The sequence below is a fragment of the Phodopus roborovskii genome, unplaced genomic scaffold, assembly GCF_943737965.1.
Source record: "Phodopus roborovskii unplaced genomic scaffold, PHOROB, whole genome shotgun sequence".
NCBI classification, from domain to species: Eukaryota; Metazoa; Chordata; class Mammalia; order Rodentia; family Cricetidae; genus Phodopus; species Phodopus roborovskii.
Genome location: NW_026125397.1, coordinates 10253762 through 10280405, shown reverse-complemented (window position 1 = coordinate 10280405; position 26644 = coordinate 10253762). Strand labels below are relative to the sequence as shown.

General features: G+C 35.1%; 1 protein-coding gene across 1 annotated transcript in view; it reads right to left on the bottom strand.

Moving 5' to 3' along the window:
* Themis (thymocyte selection associated) overlaps positions 1-26644 on the bottom strand; it is a 163823-nt gene that overhangs the window by 84626 nt on the left and 52553 nt on the right. The window contains exon 3 of the mRNA XM_051175311.1: positions 10437-10895. Within this exon, the coding sequence (XP_051031268.1) occupies positions 10437-10895 (459 nt within the window). The remainder of the gene's footprint in view (positions 1-10436; positions 10896-26644) is intronic.

Sequence of the window (26644 nt, the reverse complement as noted above, 5' to 3'; positions counted from 1 at the left end):
AAATGATAGACAGGTAAGACAGTAGTAACTCAGCATGAGAGGCATTCCTGGAGGTATTTGTTGCAAATTTTCCAGTTTGAAACTAGACTGAAGCAGAAACAATATGTACTTGACAACTATAGTTTAGACTTCCCAAATTTCCCTTCTGTGTAAATGTGAATTATTCTGGCCGGGTATGTTATCTGGTTATCCAAAGGGAGTTGTTACAGAAACAATTTGATTCCATTTTCTCTAACGAAACCAAGACTGGCTCCTCTCCTCTCTGTGTGCTGAGTCATTTCACTCCTCTCCCTCCCTTCTTCTCTCTTCCTGCCCGCCCCCCAGTTCTTTCAGGCAAATCGGTATTTAGAGGCCTCCGCTTTTCTGCATGGCTCACCAGAGAGGCCTTCCTATCTCAGTCTGAGTTTTGAGGACCCCACTAAAAAGTATCTTTCAAGAGAAAACAAGCAATTACATTTAATCTTGGTTGGTGTTGGGTAATGCATGTTTCCTTGGATACATAATTCTCACTTGTAGAATACTGATGATTTGCTTGGATGGTTTCACTGAGAACATGAAGGCAGGGGAGTTCTACATGAAGCAAATTCTCATTAGTGGCAGCCGTGGTCCCTCCCCACTTATATTTCTCCTATATTGCTATTTAATATTTAATAGGAAAGGTGGTTGCTTACTAGCTGGGCAGTTTTACTTTATAAGCTTGATTCCTTTGTCAATTGCCTTTTAAGGTTACATGTTTGGTTTTTTTCACAAAAGCACTTTTATAAAATCCACTTCCATATATCAATTGTTTCATTCTTGGAATGGATATTACCCTTTATTCCACCACAGTTATGAGTCTGACTGGTGATTTCTGAGTTCTACATTGTTACAGATTCTTAAAGTTTGTTTTCTAGTTCGACCATTTTAACCTCAATTTTCTTGGTACTTATTTTGTGATTTCTTTTAAATTTATTAAAATTTATTTCACATGAACAAAGGTTATTCTTCTGGACAGTCTCTTCTAACTTCTGGTGTTCACATTTTATTTATTTAACTTTTAAGGTTTTTAAGATTTAATTTTATTTATTTGTTGTTTGTTTATATTTGGGTTTTTGAGACAGGGTCTTACTATGTAACCTTGGCTATCCTGGAACTTACCATGTAGACCAGCCTGGCCTCAAACTCACAGAGATCTTTCTGCCTGTCTATGCCTCCCAAGTACATTACATTAAAAATGGGAACCCACATGGCAGCTTATAACTGTCTGTGACTCCAGTTCCAGGAAACCCGATACCCTCATGCAGGTAGAACACCAGTACACATGGAAAAGAAACTGGATACCAGCTAACATGTGTTCATATTTTTAAACATTAAAAAACATTTTATAGAATTTTTCTAAACCTTGAGGTTTGAAGAAAACATCCCTTCACTCTCGTTGAGAAATTGAATTATTTAAAAATGAAGATAGGTATCCTTGCCATATGTTTATTTACAACTCTATTTTACCTTTCAAGCATTGGTTTGTTTTATTTTTAATCAAATATAAGGAAAATACATTATTAATATGCTCTATACTAGGTGACGTAGTTTGGTATATTTTCTATTGGCTTAGGTTCCTTTGTTTGTTAAAACAGGGTCCCCTCTGGAGCCACACAGTGATTATTTTTACATGTGAACAGGATCAGGCTGTAATTCCTGCTTAATTAACCACTCTTTTAAGTTAGGCTGTGAAGATGCCCTGTCTTTGTAACTAACACCTAAACTCAGTTGAAGGCCTTAGACCAAATTTTCTAGAAAAAAAGAAATTCTGCCTCAAGGTTACAGCATTAACTCATGCCTGAATTTCCACTCTGCTGACCTGCCTTAGAGGCTTAGAACTTATTATCAGCTCCACATTTGCAATGTCAATTCTTTTAAATAAACAAATAAAACTACATGTACTGACCAATTATATATGTATATATGTATGCAAATACATATGCATATATGTTTGTCTGAAGAATACTAACAGAAAAAGATCTTAGTATTTGGTAGTATAAAAGCAAAAATATACATAAAGAAACAATTTACCTCCTTGTGCTTGCTTTTCATAATTCTGTTAGCAGTAATGAAATAAGTGAAATGGAGGCTAACTAGTCTATGCACAGGTGTTTGATACCATGTCATCACAGAATGTCCAAGGATGCATCAAGGAAGGCACCACTAACCCTTTAGTGAGAATATAAACAATAACAACTTCAGTACCATGAAACTGAAACTAGCATTAGTTTTAATCATTAAAATCACAAGTATGTCATCTTAACAAATCAAATCTACATATGCTGGGTCAGAAAAAAAATGTTGTTGTTACCTAAATAGAATCTAGTGTATAGTGTTATTTAAACATTTATTCATAAACAATATTTTATTGCTCTAATTGCTCTTGTACTTGACTTACTGAGCACTTATGAACATTTATTCTATCTGTAGTTACTCTATCTAAATGTAAATACCTTAGAAAATTCTTTATGTGCTAAAAATTATTAGACTAAAATACTGTTTTATTTATACAATTAATTATTTGCAGTAATATCATCTAGTCTTTTCAGAATGTACAGTAGTCTAGCTAAATTTTCTGGGCTAAGACTAATTAAGTAAGCAGAGAGGTTTATGTGTAAAATGTATCTTTCCAATTCTCTTGTTCCTCAAACTTACCACAAGGATAAAATTGTTCATACTGGGTTAATCCTGTTTGGACCATTTCAGACCGGCTCTATCTGGTTTAAACCAGTTCAGACCTGTTTGATCCAGTTCAGACTGGTTTGATCTGGTTTTATCCAGTTCAGACCAGTTTTATTCTGTTCAAGCCAGTTCAATCAGGTTCAGACAGGTTTAATCACTATAGATTTGCTTTCTGTTGAATTTATATTTTACTACATCATGTTCAGACAGATACACTGACATATTTCAAATTTTATGACATAATAGTTCATTTTAAAAATAACAAATTAAGCTAGAGAAATAAATGATATATTGAGGCTCACATACAAATCAGTAAATCACTGAAATACCAAATGTATTTCCCAGATGACTGCATTTCCTTAAGCATACCGTTTTTCTTTACTAATTAAATATGTTATTCTACATGTCAGCATCCACAGGTTAAAGTAACAAAATCTCTTTAAAATAATAAACTCTCTTTTCATGCTAATTTATTAACGTACAATAGTCTTAACTCCTTTTTAGGGGTAAGGTAGAATAGACATAGATAAAAATCAATGCAATTACAGGTAGAGAATATTTAAATATTAGTCTAAAGGTCTTTAGTCTAGAAGTCAGTGTCTCATATAGAGCAACCAAGGAAGAATAGTTTCACCCACAGCAAGTGGACACCAGTGTCACAATGTGTCATGCCATGCCTAGTACTGTTGGGGACCATCACCATCCTCACAACCTCAGGTCTCTCAGGCAGAAAATTACTGCCCCTTAAAGAAATAAACAGAAGGTTCAGCAGAACATTCCAAGGTACAGGCTTGTGGTCTCACAGCTAGTTAAAGAATAGCTCAGGGATCTTTCTCCTGATGCAGTTTAACAGCCAGCTAAAGAGTAGCTAACCAGCTCAGGGCTATCTCTCCTGCTGCAATTTACAGCCAATTACAGGTTAGCTAAACAATTCAGGGCATTTCTTCTACTGACCTCATATCTGCCTATGTTCCAGTGCCCATGCCCTGGCTATGCTCAAACCCTGCTCGCATCATGTCCACGGTCCTATATAAGTCTCCCCTTAGAAAATAAAATTTATCAGCTTGAAAAAAAATGCTTTGACTTCAAAATTTAAGTCTAAGGACAAGTTACTGGAGAAAAGGATTTCTAATTTTGTTTCCACAGAAAATGAAAAGCTGAGGATTCCTTCTAGACTAATGTGGCTTGATCAAGCAAGACCCCCCCCCCCGAAACAGAGTTCCAGGGGATCCAACATTCAAAACAGTTGGGACAAGGCACCTTACAGATTACAGCAGGATTTCTGCATCTCTTTCTATTCCTCATGACAGCGCCCCCTACCAGCAGGAAGCAGTTTGGAAAGAACGATGCCCACATTCCCAAATATTGTTTATAAATGTTTGTTGTCATTTAAATGGGCTTGGTTATAAATGACTAATGATCACAACCAATTCTTTTAAAGGTAAAAAGGAGATTATGGTATAGTGATGAATACTTTGTTTTAAAATGGATTTTCATTTATTGATAAAATTTAAGGTCAATTTTGTGTGTGTATATTTCTCCTCTTGTTTAGGTATTGTGTTTATATATCTCATTTAAAAATGTAATGTATAATTTAATACAGAGTATAGATACATAGTTACTTATGATAGTCAAAACTTAGAGTTAAGTTAGTTAGGTTTTTAAGATACACAAAGACGTATTTGAGATGGATAAGCATTCTTCAAACCTTTCAAAGACCTACATAATATGGCATTTAAAATGGTTTAGGGTATTTCTTAACAGTGAGGCACAACTGCTACTGGCAACACCACCTGCATCAGAAGGGAAGATGGACCTTGAAGAAACACGTTATGGAATTTGCTTTCAATATGGCAAGACTAGACATTTGGGCAAGATACTGCTCTTGTCTGGACTGTTTGACTTTATGCTGTATAAACTAGACATGCAGGACCCACAGGAAAGTGACTGCTGATACATGATGGACATTGCTACAGGATTCCTGCTTCATAGAAGAGTCTGCCAGACAGTCTGCAGGACACAGAGAAAAGTGACTGACAAACTGCCAATATAGATGGACAGTTTAAAGTTTCCTGCTTTGCGGAGGAGTCTGCCAGACACACTATGGCCTATGGGCTGAAGATGGAACATTACAGAAGAACTTTAGGTGACTGACCAGGCGGCGAGTTGTCTCTGTCATTTCTAGAATTTATATATTATTCTTCTGTGGTCTCTGAAGGAGTTGAAGACAGTTATAGTTACAGTTTTCTTTAGTTAGGATTAAAAATAAGTTACATATAGGACTTCAGACTCACAAAGGTAGGATAGATGATGAAATATTTTCTTTAAATCTTGCTAAATGTTAATGGACTAAATATTGTTAACTGTGGTTCTTATTTGATAACTGTTTTGTTATACATTATGCTATGGTAAGGTTGAACCCTTCTTTTTACTTCAGACAGAAAAGAGAAGATGATGGGAGATGTCATTCTATAAAAATAGTAAAACAGAGAAAAAGAAAAAGAAAAGAAAAACTTCAAAGAGTTTTGACATCTGCAAAGTAAGTGAAATAAAGGAAGATAGAAATCACATGTAAGAAAGTGAAATTTCTCTGGAATAAAATACTATACTGCATTCATAAAGCTAAATTGCGGTAGCATATTTTAAATGATATAAAGATAATTCTTAGAAATTAAAAATATGAGAGCTGAAATTTAAAATTCATCATTATAGGGGAACTTCAGTTAAAGAAATTTTCATGAATGCAAACCAAATCAAGGAGGAAAATCAGAGAAGTCTTAGTTTTGGATCAAGGCTTTAATATGCAATTAGGAGTGAAAGAAATACAGAATACAAAATACAACTGAGAATATATTGCCAAAAAAGTCTTTTCAGAAATGTAACACCTAAATTGCCATTACTATGACAGAAAAGCCCACCACAGCCCACAGTAGAGACCACAGGTTGCCACAGCCTCTCAGTCACAGAGGAGGAAGAGGGAGGAGCAGAGATTTCAGGAAATCATTGCCACCTAGAATTTTGTGGTGGCTAAACTGTCTGTCACATGTGTGAGCATAGAGGATAAAACGTTTTCAAACGTGCAGTTTCTTTACTTATATAAGGATATGTGTGGAGGATGGGCTTCATCAGAACTGGAAGAAAAGGTAGAGAGGCAATTTCCTTATTTGATTAGAGAATCAGCTATTCACACAAATGCAAGGCAGAGGAAGGTATTATAAGGATTGTCTGTATTGGAAGCCCCTACATAATATGTCAATGTCATCAGATTAAGACTGGAGTACAACAATGAGGGACTTCAGAAGGAATGCCTTCAAGGGAAAATTATACCACATAGTGATCTACGGATAGCTTCATTCTAAGAAATTGCATTGGCTGGGTTTCTTTTTCTTTTTTTCTCCTTTACACAGGTATCTTGGGAAAAGTTCATGCCAAAACAAGAAGACCATCATGACAGGAAAAGAATGATACTCATCACAAACTACTTGGGTGAGCATTATAGTAACAAAAATATTTCTGTTGAGATGTGACACCATGCATTGAAAGATTGGAAATGGGAAATAATACATCCTCCTGGTCATGTGAAAAAGTTAGCCATTACATTACGATCTAAAATGGTCCATGACTTGGAAACCACTAATACTTCTATCATTTGGAAATTGGAAGGTGAATACCACAAAGAATGGGAGAAAATACTAAAAAAACATTACCATGAAGTAGAAGAATGTATGGGAAATTTGAGAATAGTCAAAGGCATAAGGTTGGCATATAATTTTGTCACATCTTTCTTGGGTATTACTCAGTTTTTTAATTTTTATTAAAGTTAAAAGTATTTTAAAAGTTGAATGAAACAAAGAAAGGAAATAGCATGGTGGAGTCTAAGGCCTTAGGAAAGTGCAAAGGAAAGAATTCTTCTTATGTTCACTTATCATCTAAAACACAACATCCAAAACTACCTTTCTGAGTCTCCTTTTTATGTACTTAGTGGTTTCACCCATCTGCTAATGATATGAGTAGATGTCTTTATATAACTTTGTGAAGACTGGGCCTCTAAGCTTCGGGCACCATTAGCTCTCCTCTAAAAGACAAAGGGAATCTGCATGATGCTGAATACTTTTTCAGTTAAGGAGGAATGAATTATTAATCCATGCCTCAAAACATAATATTAAGGAAGTCAATATTCAAAACTTCTACTGTTTTATGAGTCAAACTTAAATAAAGAACTCAATTTTTCAGTTATAAATACTGAACCTTCTATTGCCCAATCACATAAATTTCATAGTTTTTTAAAAGCAGAAAATCTTTGTGGTATATTGAATGTAATTGGCCCCCATAAGTTCATTGGGAGTGACACTATTAGGACGTGTATCTTTTTTAGAGTAGGAATGGCCTTGTTGGAGGAAGAGTGTTACTGTGGGGGTGGGCTTTGAGGTCTCATATATGCTCAAGCCATACCTAGGATCTCAGACCACTTCCTGTTGCCTATGGGTCCTTAGCTCCTTTTCTAGCACCATATCTGCCAGAATGCTGTCTTCCCTCCTGCCATGATGATAATAGACTAAACCTCTGAACTACAAGCAAGTCACCTCAATTAAATAGTTTCCTTTATAAGAGTTGTCATTGCCATGATGTCTCTTTACAGTAATAGAAATCCTCAGTAAAACACACATATTGAAATGATTTATATGAGACCAACAGTTACAGGTTTTTGATAAAGTTATTAATATGAGAACATAAAAACCAATTTTACCAATCTTTGATTGTGTCTGATAGTCAGGAAGATATTGGACCTAGAAGGGAATTTTGAGCAAAAACCAAGAATGTGCTTTTCCATTTAACACAGTGGTTATCAACCTTCTTAATGTTAAGACCCTTTAATACAGTTCTTCATGTTGTAGAGACCAATACCCAACCAAAAAATTATTTTCATTGCTATTTCATAACTATAATTTTGCTACTGTTATTAGTTATAATGTAAAATTTGTGTTTTTTGATGGTCTTAGGGGACCCCTGTGAAAGAGCTGTTTGACACCCAAAAAGGTTATGACCCACAGGTTGAGAAACAGTTGTCATTTCATTTCTGCTGTTTTTCCTTTGTCTGGGATATAAATTGCCACATTAGCAACATATTAAAAACCAGCTATAAGAATAAAATATGTGTATTCCCTCTTTTTAGTTACTTACCATGTTTTTCTCAGAAAATCAATATTTCATAAATCTTTAGTGTCCAATGATTTTTCATCTTTCTCTATGATTCCTATAAAATATTCTAGCCATGTCAGACTAGTTCTTTTCCTGTTACTTTGTTGGGGGAAAACCATTCAAGCCTAAGGGGTTTAGACTGTTACCCAGGCATGGAAAAAGCAACTGTGCAGTGTCTCTTGAGTTCAAGAAGTACCTGAACTCATTAAAAAAAAAAGTAATGCAAATGAAAACCACAATGGTGTGAAAGCATCATTTCCTTGTCATATTTAGGGGGGAAATACCTATAAAAACAAAAGTGATTTTGTTGTTGTTCTTTGTTTGTTTAATGGGGCACTTGTAGCAGATTCCTATCCTTGGTTTTCATGAAATATTTTGCTGTCTGCATACATGCAAGCTAGTCTCATATAGCGTATACTCTGAGCTACCAATTCTGAGCTATAATGTTAAGAAGTGACATCATAGTTTTCCTGAAAAGTGACCCAGCATAAAGAATATGAAAATTTAATCCTAACATATAGTAGAAACAAGGCTAAAACATTTCATGAAGAATGTTCAAAGGTTGTTTCTTGGTTAGCAGAAAACTCTATTTAAATATACCTGAACAATTTTTTAAACAAATCCTGCTCTCTGTTGTTCATATACAATAAGTGCATATCAAAGGCTGAGAATAAGGTTGACCAGTTGACCAAGTCCCCATCCAATAGACTTCTAGACCCTGCTGATGACACATCATGAATACTAAGTACATCTCAGTTTCCTGTCTTGCCCAATTCCATGTCCACTGAACAGAACTCTAATCCAGCTAGATTTCTCACTGAAATTACCTTGCTCCTATGTTCTGCTTCTCTCAGATTATCACTGTCATGATTAGGATAAATCTCAAGTTTAGTTTATCTTCTTGGATAGGCTTCATGACCTGTGAATGGTTACACACACACACACACACACACACACACACACCTGCCATTTGTATTTTTATATTTATCTCTGTCTGTCCTCTTTTTTTATACAACTGGGCTGAATTTTCACTCACTTGCTTATCCACTTTCCCACAGGTTGCCTCTTTCCAGTGGGTCTTTAAATTTGTCCTTTTATCCTTTTTTTGACTACCTTTCATCCATCTATCAGCACTTGATTCATAATCCAAATTCCTTACAAGTTCTAACCTCTCTGTCTAAATGTTTGTGTTCTGGGTTTGTTCTCATCTGTAAGCATGTGATAGGTAGAAGATGGTAATTTTTGAAAATTCACTGATTTGAAAACAAGAAAACGGTGTCTATTATTCATGAACAGTAAGAAAAACTCAACCATCCATCTCATTTGGCATGCTTAGAGGCAGCTAACAGAACACTACTGTGAGTTCTAAAATTTTCAGTGGTCTTAATATTTTATAAAATCAAATCATGCAAATGATTCCTATACCTTTAGTTCAAAAATGAATTGACAAATTTTAATTAACTTTTAGTATGATAGCATTTAACACACAACTCTAAAACCTGTCAAAAGATTCACATAATTTCTTTTTGTAAGTGTGTAAGAACAGTAAAGGCAGAGAAAAATCAATTTTGAGACATTTAAAGAGGTAGATTTTGGCATAGTTTAATGATCTTAGGTTCTTTAGTTCTACTTTATTTCACTTTTCAAAACAACTCTATGAGGGCAAACAAGAACAGCTTGCACAAAGCTCCTATTTTGAAAATTACTGAACTTTAGATCTCACTTATTTTAAAAAATTTTCCTCAGCTGTATTCTGTGCCTTTTTTATTTTTTTATTTTGAGACTGAGTCTTACTATATTGATCAGAATGGCTTTGAACTTATCCAGGAAGGTCGGCACTTGTCACCTTCCTTCCTCAGCCCCTAAAGAAGCTAGGACTATTGGGCATGCTATCAGGCTTGGCTAGAACTAGGTTCAGAATTCCATAATCCACTAATTGCCTCACTTACATACCATAAGATTGAAATTTGGAGGTGTTAATATATTTGGCATAATAATGACTTTTAAAATACAAAAAAAAAATCAGGGAAGATTGCACATTGAAATACACTAGTGTAAAAAATAATATACCCAGAGCCACAGAGAAATCCTGTCTCAAAAACCAAAATGATAATAGTAATAATAATAATAATAATAATTTACCATATCATCTTCTGTAAGTCAGAGAATCTATGCTAAAAGAAATTGTGACCAGTCATAAGAGGCTGATTTTTTTTGAAATAAAGAAAGCTGATTTTGGATGCTCATTCTAAAAATTAACTCTTAATAACAAGTAATAAAAAGAACTAGTGTTTTAGTCCACTTGCAGCCAATAGTTACAGCATCCTGTGCTTGGATATCATTATGTAATTTATAATATATCTGCATTCTCACTACTTCATTTGCTTCTTAAGACAGATCTGTCTTTAGTTTTCTTAGGCACAGATGCAGAATCTAAGATACTTCATGAATGACAGCACAGGGTCCCATTCTTTAGTTGGTAAACACCCCCCCATGATGCTCACCCACCCAGGATACCTTTCTCAGTGTATACTTACATTTCAGCACACCTTGGATTTCATAAACAGGCTTGAGAATCACAGTACCATAAAAGCCTTCAGGGAATGGATTGGGTGAGTCCCACTTATTTGAGAAATTTGTAAGTTTCACAGTCCGTGTTCTGTTCTTAGGAATCTTCCATTCAACAATTTCTTTTAGGGTGTAAATATGTTCATCCTCACATTCATAGAATTCTCCTTCTTGTGACAGTGGCAAAGTAAATGAGTGACTCTGATGATCCCTTACCAAACCACAATTCACCAGCAGTTCTCCATCGAGCTCTTCAACTGAGTTGAGTCTTATTGGCTCACCGTGCTTTATGGTGAGATTCTCTAGTTTTATATCCTTCAGGTGATAAAAGCAAGGATGTCCTAGTCTACTTGGTCCAATCTGAATGGTTCTTGTGATTTCCTCCATTGTAAGGTATGGAGTTTTGTCAGCTATGACCTTAAATAGACCTAAGAAGAGAATCATGTGATTAGAGTTATTACAATGAAAGTTCTCATAAGAAAACCACAATGATAAAGCCATAAAGCAAGCAAGCATAGTACAACTTTTAAATATTAGGTGCTTATTTCATGTTTGTGTGTGTACATGAGTATGCTGCTGTGCATGTGTGTGGATGTCAAAGGGCCACCTCTGTACCATCCTTAGATATACTGTCCTTTCAGACAAGGTCTCTTTTTAGCCTGGAGCTCACCAAATAGGCTCTACACTGAGGGCCAGGGCCCGTTTGCTTGAAGCCAAGATAGTGGACTCCATGCCCCTTTTTCTTATCTACGATATGGGGGTAGAATGCAGGTTCCTAAGCTTGCTTTGCACATATTTTACTGACTGAGCTATATCCTCAGTCCAAGATGCTTCTTTGAATCTTAAACTCTTCTATGAAATTGTCAGCATACACTTTTAGGATTATTAAATCATCTGAACAGGAACAGAAATGGAAACAAGTGAAGTTTCTTGAAATACCAAATACCCTGTATTCAGAAGTAGGATATCCGACTAAGATGTGTGCTGTCTTAACTACCAGTGTGATTTTTAAGAAAGACATTTAATCTCTCAACATTTTTCTAATTTTCAGAAGAGAAGATTTGATTAGTTTTTCCATGAATATATTCTCCTTTAGACACACCAAAATTAAAAAGTGAAATACATTTCCCAGAAGGAAATAGACCCGGTCAGATTTTGATTGAAAAGTTGTACACTTGGAACTAGAGGATAAAAGTACTAAATGTAGTTGAACCATATGTTTAAAATACATGTCATGTTGTTTATACTTTACTATAATGAAAAATAATTGCATCATTCTAATTAATGTAGGAGTTCTGAGCTATTTTTTAAGCCCTATGATTCTCCAAAGGGAAATTTGACATGTATAATGTCCATTTTTCTTTCCTTATAGAATTCATAGAGGAAAACACACATTAATAAATCATAACATAATGCACCCCAGTATATCAGCACTCTTCACAAGGCATCATGGAATTATGTCAGCTTAGAGTGTTGGCTGGACTGATCTTTGTGCTGCATGAATATGCATATGAGTATGAATGTACATTCTCACGTGTGTGCACATATGTGAGGGTGTATATGCATGTATGCTCATATCTGGGGAAAGGCAAGAATGGACAGAGGGTGATGCCCTCAACACCTTCCAGTTCTTTTGTTGATGCAGGTTCTCTGACATGAACCCAGAGCTCACTGATCATTTAGTCTCACTAGCCAGCTTGCCACAGACATCACTTGTTCTTGCCGCCCAAGTACTAGAATGGCGGACAGCTACTACGCCTGCCCTAATATTTTACTTAGGTACTGAACTTTGGTCCTCATGCTTGCAGAGCAAGCAATTTTTTCCCACTGGCTGTCCATCAGAACCAAATATCTTTAATGTATCATTCTTTCCTTGTATTATTTCTCTATTTCCCTTCCTTTTCTTCTTCTAGCCCTTTCCATGCTCATCTCCCGCTATACTTCCACTCAAAATCATGGCCTCCTTTTCTTTAGTTGTTACTGGTGTGTGTGTGTGTGTGTGTGTAATTGTAAATACCAGTGTTAATAGTATTTATGATTTCAGGGCTAGCGAGTTGGCACTGGATAACCCATTAAAGGACTCACCCCTGGGAAGGGCTATTTCTCCCACTTTCAGCATCCCTTAGATGTGTTTGATTTCATTTGTTACTGTAGAATAACTAGTAAGATTCTATGATCATTGTCAATACATAGAAAATGTCAGTAGTTTTGTAGAATAATTTTTATCACAACTATCCTAGAAGCTCATAAAATAATTTTATTTCTGTTTTGGTTTTATGGATGACATAAGCCTCAGAAGAATTATTTAGAGTCATTCCTCTTGAAGAGTAGACTTCACCTAAGGTAAAGCAGATCTAAAGTATCAGGAATTAGAACCCCCCACTCCATCTTATTGGGTATCTTGTTGCAAGAAGAAGCTGTATCTCTGAATTTGCATGTCTCTTAGAAAGTGACATAGAACACAGTTTAACACACCAAATGGTGGGATACAGCAGAACTATTTGGTTAACTTGTCTCTTCAGCTACTATTGCAACCAGTCTGAAGAGACCCTCCTAGAAGTAGCCATTGTTATCAAATGGGACAGGTTTGCTTTTGCTGATTATGATGTCACAATATAAATTTAATTTACAATGTCAGAAGCTGAACATAAAATTAAACACCATAAAGGCTGATTTGCTATAGATTTCATCACTTCTACCATTTTTTCCCACAAAGATTATAAGAATTTGAAATAGACAAGAACAGAATCTATTCACACTCCTTGTCAAGCAGCAAACTTGTTGTTTATGCCTACCTACTCGTCTGAACACTAGGATCAAATATCATGTTCGTTTATTTTTAGGTTTATTTTACAGATAGTCACCAATAACAGTATTTAGGGATATGATTCCAATAATTTCACAAATAGAGGCTTTATTTATGGACATGCTTTTTCCTAGTAATGTGTGCTATTCTTTCTTCATATTTATTTATTTACTTACCTTAATTATTATGTGTGCATGTGTGTGCCACAAATGCCATGAGAAGCATGTGAAAGTCAGAGGCTAACTTGCAGGGGTTGGCTTTCTTTTAACTCTTTTACTATGTGAGGCTTGGAGACTCAGATTACCAAGTCTGATGACAAGTGCCTTTCACTATTAAGCCATCTTTCTGTCACTCACTGTTATTCATAAACTAGGAGAAACAAAAATTGTAGAATGGATATGTGATTTGAAAAACAACTTAATTAGAAAAATTAGGTAAAGTGAAATGTTCAAGTTAGTTAATTAGTGAATTTATTCTTTCAAACTCTTATTTTACATTTTGAGGGAGCTAGAACGTCTAATTTTTTATTGTACTTATGTGCACATATTTGTACGGGACTATCCATGCCATGGCATGTGTAGGGAGGTCGAGGGAAACTTACAAGAGTCAGTTATTTCTGTCTATGATGCGTGTCCTATGAATCAAAAGTCAGATCTTCAGATTTGGCAGCCATTGCCTTTACCCACTGAGCCATTTGTCAGCCTTTAGCCAACATTTAGTGATTTTCAAAACACTAAGAAGTGAGAAAGTTTTAGAAATATCCAAGTCTGAACAATTTTTCCAAATCCATTGTTTGTCTTGACAATTACCTTTTGGGAACAGTAAAGCAAACATCACTATGAGGAAACATGGGAAAGGTCACAATTTTCACAGTGTAATCGTGGCTCTTAAGAAAAATCTCTAATCAGAGCCGTGATATCCAAAATCTCCCTCTAGCCACCAAGCCAATCTTTCTCCCTGTTACACATATTTATACATATTACTTACAGAGACACTGTTCACAAGAACAATGTGTTTATTCTGAGTCAAGGCCTGTTTGCTGCTCTCCCAAGTGGACTTCCCTTTGCTCAGACCAGCCAGCTTCCCCCAAACCCAAGGAGAGGGGCTCACTCATTGTTAGTTCTCCGTGTATGGTTTTATTCTTATCATACAGTATTTTTTTTAAAAACTTTTTCTCTTCTTTGTAATTAATTTTCACAGAAATAGAGAATATATTTGAAAGTTATGTTTCCTCAAAATATATCAGTGAATGACTTTGAATCCACTATAGAAAATCATTTAGAAGATTACTGAGTCTTTTTGCTCTAGTCTAACCTTCAAGCTTGTTTCCTAGTTCCAACCAAATCTATTTCCTCCATCTCTAGCAAATAATTTTGAAATAAAATGTAGGCACTTTCCCTTATAATCTTCTCATATCAGCAATATTAGAGTTTTTAACTTATTAGCAGATCACCATGGGCAACAATTTGCATGCATGATACAATTTCATTTTCAAAATAGCAACATAAAATAGTTCACATTAATAAAACATGAACATTTCACAAATAAAGATGTGAACTTTTGAATAAATTTTCTCTGATAATAAACTCAGAAATATAGTAGATTTTTGGCTTTCAAAAGTACAAAGGCTTAATCACAGTTATGCATTTCAATTTTGCATCATTATTACAAAGCAGCAGCTGTCTAATGTTTCATAAGTTGACAAGTGTCCAGGTGGATATCTATCTTGCCTTTTGGGTATAGAAAGACAGTAGAACTTTCAAAATCCAACAAGACAAGAAAATGAAATTTTCTTATCTTTTGGACACTGCCTTGCACTTAACCCTGGTATCAGGTGGTACTCAGCCCTACTGTAGTGATGTATAAAGGGAGAACTAGGGACGCAACCAATCAGGTTAAGTGACAGCATTGCCCAATCAAGTTCATCTACATTCAGTGTGCTGTAAGTCACTAGCCATATTGAACCAAGTTTTTAAAATATATGATTATAGGTTTCAAACATAGTGATCCTCATGAAATAGGCAAATACCTTTGCATATGCCCTATAAGAAACCATGTACAAACTCATAGGAACAAAGCCAAGCAGGACACAGTTGGTATTTCTACTCCCACCTAAGTTTTCCCTCAGTCACATGATGAGCTAAAATAATAATAATAAAATAATAATAATAATAACTTCATCCTAATGAAACAAGAATATAGGCTGAACCTTCCTAAATACTTCAAAGTTAATTGATATAAGTAAATGTATATCCACTGTTATTATAAGGAAACTTTTACCTGTGAGATACAAGTAAAATCTAATATATACAAACAGAAGCAGAAAACTTTATCTAAAAGCACATATGAAATGTACTTTAAAATGTTTTAAAGGAATGAAACTTGTGGAGGAACTGGTTTGGCAGTAGACTTTCCAGTTGTAGCTTTCTATGAATCTTGTCTTACCATCAGTAAAGCAGGAGCTTCCTTGGGTAATCTCTAAAGATGGTTTGATTTACGATCAAATTCCTAAATATCCTTGTTATCGAGTATTTGTCTATAAAATATTTCTCTTCACATGTTTCTTGTTCCTTTTCTATCATTATGTTGCATCCCAAGACATTTTTGCAGTAGATCTGTGTATCCCTATGAAAACTTCTATAAAGACTCCCCAAACCCGGTGTTTTAGTAGCATATGTACCTATATTCAACCTCAGGATGCAACTACATATATGGAATGTCCTACAAAACAGAAAGCTTAAAGTCCTTGAGGAAATGCCAGAGTAGACAGGAATAAGTCCATGAGAAACTTCTCTAGATTTCCTAGTTGAATACAGGATAATTATAGAACACTGTGAGCCAATGACAGAGTCCTACAGTTTACATGGAAATCTTCCTGGTTGCTTCTCTTCCTCTTGACTAAGATCAATGGCCAAAAGTCTCAAAATGACCCCAGGAAGGAGTGAGAAACAAGTCCAAATTTGTGACCCGGAAATGCTGCATGGAAGTTCAGTTCAGTAGTTGAGCGGGAAGAGAATACATCAAGATAGTGACCAAGCTGCAGATTAAGGCAGGCTGTAGACTTCCAATACTCACGCATCATTATATCAATAATTGCACTGAGATGGGTCTAAAGTAGCTATAGAAAGCTTTTTTCTTTTTAGCCAAAAGTGAAAAATACATCACAAACCTTTCAAATCATGTTTATCTCTTTGGTTCATGCAGCATTGAAGCAAAAGAGATAATGAGGTTAAAGAATACTAGCAACAGCATGGAGATACAATGTCTTCTAAAAAGTAGGGGAAATGATACCACCTATCTTAGAAAGTCATTATGGTACTTAAACTAAAATAGAAAGCATGTTTAGATAATACATAAAGAAACTGGTTATTATCTCTCTTGTTTCCTCTAACTCGGGTTCAAAGCTATTGTAGGAAGATTATAAGGTCAGATGGTATAATATCACTACAAGTTCAATACCAACTAAAACACACTATATATTCCAGGCTGGTTCCAATAGATGAAAACAGAATCTACTGCTTAGTCCCTAGTATACATAGAACAAATTTTCCCAGTGATGATATATTCTACAGATTTCACCAGTGTTTGTAAATGGAAATACGCCTCAGGCGACATGTTTAGGTGGCTCACCTCTGGAGAAGTATTTCCAGGTTGCTTTCAGGAATCAGAACCTGCGCTTTGACAAAAGGCTGAAAATTTCAGCACCATAATTTCATGTCCATAAAGAGCAGGGTTGGTGAGAGTGAAGGGAAAGATGTAAGACATTTAAATGCACACGTTGTGCTGTTAGCAGTATTCACAAAGTAGGCATTATACACAGTTACCCAAGTGGCCCTGAACAAAAGAAGCACAAAACGCCAAGGTGTTTTTGAAAGCACATTTTATTCAGGACTGAAAGGTAGTTGAAGCTATAGAATGGGGAACTACCCCTCCCTCTGTTTTAATGATCTTAATTTGCTAATGGAATATTCGTGGTGAAATTTGGGGAGCCATGCGGAGCTGATTGTGTTGTTCCGTATTGATGTTGCCAGCAAATTAAATGTACCTAAGTAGCCACCTGTTTGTGCTTATGATTATGTAAAGCCCCATATGTTTCCCTCTCTACACATGGCAGGTAAATATTGAAAAAATCATTCTGGTGTGAAGGGTGGAAACAGCAGCAATTCTTTGGTGACTGTCAACATATGCCACAGTGTTTCTGGAGAACACGGTGCTTTGTTTGACATGTTGCTGATTTTTGCCCTGTAGTCAGTGTTTTTTTTTGTTTTGTTTTGTTTTGTTTTTTTAATCTGTTACCCATAGTTACACAAAAACAATTAAAATCCATTTACATTAAATTCACATTAGGAGAGGTATAATTTTCCGAGATAAGTATAAGTTTTAAATGGACACTGCAGATTATGATGTAAATTGTTTGATTTGCAAGATAAAGAAAAGAGAATGACTTTCCCCAGCCCAAATTCACCAGCCTAAAATAGAAAGCTTTTTCTCCAAGCATAGCTCTTCAGTTCCAGACAATGGGAATTTGAAAATCCCACCTAAATTTGACATTGTCAAGCTTTACACAAGGAAAGTAAACAAACCGAGCTTTCTCTATGCTTTCTACCTCTGCCTTATAACTAGTAAGGTTATTGACAATGTAATAGTCCTCTTCAACTTCCCAATTAAAATTTCACTTACAAACAAAGGTGACTGAGAATATCAAAACTAACACTGAGACAAAAAAATAAAAGACTAGTTGCTAAACTAAAGCAAAGCAAAGCAAAGACTAAAGCAAAACAAAAATAAGGAATGCAGTTGAAGTTATAAATTTTAAAGGTCTTTTTAGGCTGAGACAAATTTAATAAAACATTCCTATACATTTTTAAAATGAATCATGGAGCAGATAATCATTGTATACCTTTTGTATATTGTGTGTCAAGGTGTATAGTAAACTCTTAGGACATTAATGTTTTACAACTCAGTGGATGAGAAAACTTATAAGTTGAAGAATTGAGCCACAGATTCACTCAAACTTATTTTTTTTTTTTTAATGTATGGAGAGACTCTGCCTGTGTTTAGGGTTCATCTATGCAAATATATTCACAATTAAAATCACTCATATTTTCACTGGAATGAAAGAGCCTCTTTTAATTTTTGACATACACTTTTAAATCTTTATGTATGTACAGGTAGAAAAGCTTTTCAAAAACATTGAAACACTACTATGTACTTTATTTGTATAGGCTTTCTCTCTTTAGTATCAAACTATTATTTTAAGAATTTTTCATAAATAAAACTTTTAATGGCCAAATAACATAGTGTAACATTTTTCATTATTTACAATTTTTGCATCTGGGTTTTTAAGTTGATTACATTATCTTGTCCTACTAAAAATTCTGAAATGATTATTGGTTTAGAATTTACTCTGATATGTACAGCATAGGATTGGTGGTTTAAACATTAGAAGGCTCCATTTTTGTGTAGACTGCCATTCTAAGAAAGCTAGACCAAAGTATAGGCAAGTACAGTGCAGTCCCAAACCACAATCTCTTCATGTATGCAAAGTACTTGCTCATTTCTTGACAGGTAGAACCTGAAGAATATCACCTCTTTTCAGAAGGGCTAGGCAATCTATTGCTGAATTTAATTTCAGACAGAATATGATTTACCCTTCAGTTAGATTGGCAAGTGGCCATTTTTTTGAAACTTCAGAAAAAAATATAACTAAATTATACATGTGGAAGTTTTCACTATTGTGTCAATTTATAACAGTGAATATGAACTATATTCCATATGGGTAGGAGGTCTTTGAATTTTTTCTGGCCATTGTTCATTTCTCAGTTAACTTCCCACTAAATTTGTCTTTTTGTTGATATAGATAATTGAACCTAGAGCATCACATATGCAAAACAAGTATTCCTCACTAATTTACACCCTCAGCCCTCAGCCCTATTTTTCCTTACTTAGTTTTTTTTTTTTTTGAGGGGAGGGGTTGTCTAGATAAGATGTTCAGTCCAGCCTTGAATTCACTATGAAACCCAGGAAGATCTTGACTTTGGTGATCCCCCTGCCTCAGATACCAGGATTATATCCGACATTACAAACGTGCCCCATCAAGGTAAGCTGTTAACGATTTTTTTGTTTTATATTTTAGTTTTAACCAGCCTTACAATTTGTAATCTGGAAGCTGCTTCAAATATGATTAGTCTTAGCTAAATGTTAACTTTTTCCTTTATTTCTATTTTTTTGTTATGTATTATAAGGTTGATGATCCAATTTGATATGCTTTTTCTGAAATTGTATGTAACTATTAATGGAGAGACGTTCTGTTTGTGTGTTTGTATATTAGAAGACTCAGCATAACAAACATCTTAATTCTCCATTCCAAACTAATACTCTGCTTCTATAACATATAATATAGTTTATAACTTTATATTAGGTATGAATATTGGTAGAAAAAATACTTCCTCAGCATTCCAACTTGAAAAATATTTAAGTATTATTGCTTTTTTAATTCTCCAAAATGAACTTTATAGTTATATCCTCAAGGACCAATATTTCCATAATTACTATTCTAAAATATAAGTTACATTTATCATTGAGCCAAACATAAACTAAGTCATAATCAATGTATTTACAATGTTCAAATTTCTAATTTAAATATTCAGTATATGATTTTGTTTTTAATACATTTTCCCATATATTTTGTGGTCCTTCGAAGATGTTTTTATACTTTTTTTGTATGGCTACTTATTGTATGTTGAGTGTATTTATTCCCTAACCTCCTACTCTGCCTTTGTTCACCTTATCACCCTCTCTATTTCCCACCATCCTTCCTCTAGATGTTTATATTCCTCTGTTCAGGTCACATATACATATATATCAAGTTTGGTAACTATTCAATGTGTGATCCTAATATAACTCAACAGTTATAAACGGGCTCATAATGGTATGCTTGTATTTATAAATATGTGTTTATATCTCTGTTACTGTTTCACACACTGTTTTGCAACTTGTCATCTAGAAAACTTGCTTAATTAAGAAAATTCTCAACTTTTTCTACTAGTCTTTCTGTGAATTATTATCTGCCCTTAATTATCATCTCAATGCTGGAAGTTTTCCAATTCATGGATCCTGGGCATAAGCATTTACCACTCTAAAATAATACCAAATAAGATACAGGACAGGCACCCGAAAGTCACATGTAAGGAGCTAAACAACTGGCGGTCCACATCTGCCTGCAATGGTCTGAGAGCAGTTGTAGCCTCTGCTGTCCATCTCAGACCTCACTACTGTTGATTCTAGTTAAATTGTAAGTTCAGTTAGTGGGTTCTTTTTTAGAGATTATTTTATTTTATGGGACAAGAATGCCAACATTGGATCACATCCTTTAAGCAAGTAGGTTTTGTTTGTACTAAGTCATGTTCTAATAAAGCTGTTAATTTAAAAACATAAGAGGAAGATGAACAGTTCGACTTCGGCCTTTGAAATGCAACTAGGTTGGTCCCTCTCATGTCTCTAATAGTAATGCAGACTGAGAAAAATGCTATGAAATGTGTAGCATTATATATCAAAATATATATTATATATGAAAATACAGAAATATGTATGGAAAATGTGTATAGCTGGGCCATGGTACATGCCATTAATCCAAGCACTTGGGAGACAGAGGCAGGCAGATCTCTGTGAGTTCAAGGCCAGCCTGGTCTACTGAGTGAATGCCAGGACAGGCTCCAAAGCTACACAGAGAAATCCTGTCTCAAAAAACATACAAAAAAAATATTAAGGTCTTGGGATATGGCTAATGGTAGAGTAGTAACCTAGGAGATCCAAGGAACTAGTTTTGACCTTCAGCATTACAACACACACACACACGCAAACACACACACACAAACACACACACACACACACACACACACAGGCTTCTTAGTACTCAGAAGGCTGAGACAGGGAGACCATAAGTTCAAAACCAGCATGAACTACATATTAAGACCCTGTCTTAAAACAAACAAAAGTCTTTAAAATATTTTTATTTTTGAGCCAACAATTTCAAGTCCATGAAACTGCAATAATTAGAAGTAAAAATAAAGTATTTGCTTCAAAGATTATTCACTATAGTAGAAATTGCATCAATTGCCACCATCAAGATAAATTTAGTAAACATGGAATATGCATATACAAAATACAGAAAAAATATTGCTTTTGAAGAATATTTATTGACACAGGTCTGTTATGTTAATTCATGTGACTACCAGAGTGTGGATATTAATTGCACCTATAAAATAATATAAATATAAATATATAAATATATATATATAAATATATATAAAATAATATAAATATAAACATATAAATAATGTTAAATAGCTCTAGTATAAAAATTACAGCATGTTTTTATTACTTCCCTTTTTCTAATTTTCTGGAAGACATGTTGCATGTACAATTAGAATAAATTGATACACTTTAAACTTGGGGCTTACAACTTATTCATTAATATCTATAGCAGTTATTTCTTGTAATTGTTAAAACTTGGAGAAATCCAGAGTGTTTGGGGGAGTGGAAAATGCACATACAGATAAAGAACTATCAGGATCCATTAAAAGGAAATGATTCATTAATCTGTGAAAACTCTTAAATATATTTAGGGAATGAACAAAGAAAATCTGAAAAGGCTGTGTTACTGCATAATTCCAACCATGCGACATTTAGAAAAGGTAAGACTACAGAATCAGTAAAGGTTGTGGGTGTAGTGTGAGCGTAGAAGAATAATAGGTACGAAGAAGACTTTCAAGGCAGCGAAACTATGTCATATGACATTATCTCAGTGAATATGTGTCATTGTGCATTTATCTAAACCCATAGATCATACACCGAAAGTAAACAAATGGAACTTATGGACTTTGATAATGACTTGAGACTGTAGGTCCTTCAACTATAACCCTTGTATCGCTGATGTGAGTGCTGATCCTGACACTGTGCATATTGGTTTGTGGAGTCAAGGATGATATGAAAAGCAGCTTGTGTTCCAACAACTCTTGCTAAAAGAAGCAAGACGTAAGGCAGAATTTGAACTGTTTTTACAGCTGTATATTACCATGGAGGGTGTTATAAAAAGACTCTAAATGCTTGAAATATCATTGATATAAATAAAATAGCATACTATATAATGTTCTGTCAAGAGTGAAGGACCCGAAGGCCATTGTTGACAATTTTTAAGGGCAAGCTACTTGCTGTCATGATGGTACTTCATGGTGATGCTGGAAAGACATCACTAGGAGTCTTACATGTACAGGAAAAAAATGAACAAGGAGGGATAAAACAGCTTAGAACGAGATATGAAATATCACAGAACATCAACGGCTGTGGATTTGCCCATTTTCAAATGATTGTTTTCAACACAAAATTCTGGTCCAATGCTAAGAATTAAAAACGCACATGAGTGGGTAGTAAAACATTATTTTAACCCAGAACTTCAAAGTCCATTTGTCTTTAAGGTGGTTATTTCTAACCAAAGGCTAGAAACCAAGACAAATAATCTTATTATGTTTTTAAATATATAAGACAATTGACCCCAAAATAAAAATAGTAAATTGCTACAAAAGGCTTTTGCATGTCAATTTGTATTTTCTCACACAGTTTATACAAAACAAAAACAAAAACAAAAAAAAAAAAAAACCCACAAAACTCCCTTTGACCAGGTAAACCGTTGGCATAGTAGTCACAACTGAGGCTTTTGTTTGTTTGCTTGTTTAGTTTGGTTTCAATTCAGTGACAATGAGAATGACATGCTTAATAGGAATTGAACCAGAGAACATGAAGAAATGGCCCCTGCTTCTCTGGGCAGCAGGCTTTATGGGGGACAGAGTTCTGTGCAGAGCTGCTCTCCACTCCACTTCATCCTCACAGCCAGGTGGCAAAAGCAAATCCTCCCTTACAATTTGCTTCTTTTAACAAAACCCCCCCCAAAACAAAAGTCCTAGATAAACTTTACCATAGACTTACATTTTAAATATTTTTGCATAATGTTTTTATCAGATTGTTTTAGGAAGTCCTACTTCAGTCCAATGAAAAATTACCTCTGATTATAAAGTGGTGGCTTTGGAAGAGACACACATTTCACTGGCAGGCTGAAACATAAGGGATCATTACCTGTCATTGACTTTTTATTACTGTGATAAACGCCATGGCCAAAAGCAGCCTGGGGAAGGAAAGGGTTTATTTCAGCTTGCAACTCTCAGGTCTCACTCCATCACTGGGGTAGGGACTCAGACAGAACCTGGAGGCAGGAACAGAAGCAGAGACCCTGGAGGAGCACTGGTTTGCTTTCCATGGCTTCCTCAGTCTGCTCTTTGTACCAACCAGACCCATCTGCCCGTGGGTAGCACTGCCCACGGTGAGCTGAGCCCTCCCACATCAACCACTAATCAAGAAAGCACCTACTGCCTTGCTTACCAGACAGTCTTAGGGCAGCATTTTCTCTCTTGAGGCTCCTTCCTCTCTGATGACTCAACTTTGTGTCAAGTTGACAAACTAAATGTAAGATTATAGTTATTCTATGAATTAAATGTATTAGTCTCCCAATGAAACAACAGGAAAATTCATTTTGAAAAATGTTAATGGTTTGGGCATTTCAACACCCAGCCAAAAGGCATATAGTTACTTTATAATAAAATTTTTTATCCTTTTCTTATTATTAATTTTATATACAGGCACTTTTGTAGGCCAGTTTTACTCACTAGTTACTGTTAATATTTTTTAATTTTTCATATGCTCAAGAAAAGGATATGAGTATTTTTTTCTTAAGTTACTGAATTCAGAAGTTATTTTTATGCAGCACTTCATTTAGTGTGGGGACTAGACTTTTTCAATTATTTGCATATCTCATTTCTATTGGGCAAAGCTAGCGCAGATTTAATAAAGAAACATTTACTAACTATATGAATTTGGGCAGGTTACTCTGCCTCCCATTACCTCAAATATCTCATCTGTCAAATATGCATTAATTCCATAACTTACTTGTTATACACACATAAAAAATACTGTCTGACATGCCATCATCTCACCTTCATGGAGTGTGGAAGGACAGCCTAGAGCATGGAGTAGCGGGGGATATGGAATCTCTCAGCTTTGCTTTCACATTTCTTACAGATCCTCTATCTCCTGAAATAGAATTCCTTCACCGTAATACAATTCATAGGCTAGGATATAAAAATTCAAGGAGAAAAATTTCTTCAATCTAGCCTTGTAATTTTAGCAGAGGTTTTATGGATGAATCCACAGCGTTCCCTGAGCATATAGTTTAGAGCCACCATGTAAAAGGCAAAAGATTTATAAGATTTCAAGGGAAACCAGTGCATAGGAGATACAATGTACAATTGCTGTTTGTGAAAAAAATCATTGTTCATCATAAAGATGTAGGGAAACATTTTCTTCCAGGGTATTTCTCATGACTAACCAGGAGATGTTAGTTATTCACACTTTATCAAACCACAAAGGAGGAATAAATCTTTCTAGAAAGTAATCTAGGAATTTGGATCCTCACTATAAACCAAATATGATGTGATTTGCAAATCTATGGGGGTAATACAATCAGCTACCAAGTATCAGGATATATTTTTGTTGTATTTGGCAGCAATGGCCAAGTTTTCTAGCTCAGCAAAGAGAGCTGCCTTCAGAAAGAACAAACTGTGTTTCTTGGGCAGTTTGTTTATCCCTAAAGAGAAATGAAATATTCGCTTTTTATCTTTTAATGTATTTGAGCATTTGTGAGGTGATTAAATAGAGACATATGGAAGCATTATATTATAGGATGTGAACTGGTGTGTATTGAAAGTTTGCTTTCCTGTTCCCTAAAACCACTCCTGCTAAATCCCTGCAAGCCTTTCCTGCCTTGACACCCACTGGAACCCGAGTTTTTAGAGCCATGTCTGCTACACTGTTCTTGGCACAAAGGCCAGTATTTTTTGTCAGAGGATTTTATTAATTTACAGATGAAACCTCATGTGATCATTTCCTGGAGTCTCATCAGAAGGTTTTGGTCACTACCTGAAATAAAGTGTCTTTGTTTAAGTATTTCAACAAAGGATGATAGAAGTCATCAAAATGATGAAGTAAGAATCTAGAAATTGCTTCCTATGTAAAAACAACAAACTGTTTCTTAGAAAAAATCTATTTTAATTTTCAGAGCTCTAGAAAATTATCCTGAGTTGGAGCAATCTTAGAAGAATTCACAAAGGTGACTGAATCTCAGTAAATAGGGCAAATGTGGTGTTTTAGCCTGCTAGTACCCCATCTTCCCACGGTCCCTATCCAAAGCTCCAAGGCAAGTTTGAGAACCAGCAGCCTGGATAACAACACTATGGGAGGATATGGTTGATGTTTCTTCAATCCCAAGTCCAGAAACTGCAAGTATTTAATATGTCTAGAGAGATCTCTCTTTTACTAATTCTATGGGAAAAAACAAAACAAAAAACAAACAAACAAAAATTCTTCCAACACATTAGTAGTCAGTGCTTGCCATTCTTAGTTGCCTGCAATGGCAGGGAAGAAGAGTGTAACAGGAAGTTTTAAAGAGCAGGGTATATGAGATGGCTTAAGGACACTGGGATGCTGCCACAAAACTACAGACAATGAGAATGTCATATTCTTATACACAACTCTGCCCATGTTCAGGGTTATGTGCACACCCAGGATAAACTTGGAGACCATGACCTCTCAGTCCCCCCTTCCTTTGAGGCTGTCTCTGAGCAGGCTGTACCTGAATTGTGAAGACTACCCCAAATAAAGACAAACATCACTCAACAAAAACTGAAGACGTGTTATTGAACCAAAAAAAAAAAAAAAAAAAAAAAAAAAAACTATGAGTTGTCTACAAAGCAAAGGATTCAGTAGCCACATGTCACAAAAAAAATTGGACTCTAGTAAGAAAAAGATTCTGACAAGAACTAATAAGAAGCATCAACGAAGCACAGGACAAGAATTTAAGTATGTCTACATTCAGATTTTGGGGAATGGATGGAACAGCACAGGGGTAAAGGCACCTATTACTGATCTTTGCAACCTAAGTTAATTTCTGAATCCATATATCTGGATTCAGAATATATATATATATATATATATATATATATATATATATATATATATATATACTCCCATATATATATATTTGGGAGAAAACCAACTCCCAAAAGTTGTCCTCTAAACCCCATATGATCAGTGTGGCAAATATGTGCCCCCATATGAACTAACACAAAACAAACAAAAATGTATTTAAACATTCAGTTTTTAACAAAAACAATTAATTAGACAACAAAAGAGCATGGCCCATACATGGGGATGGGGAATCCATTGAATCCATTAGAAACTGCCCGAGGAAGCCTAGACAATTGA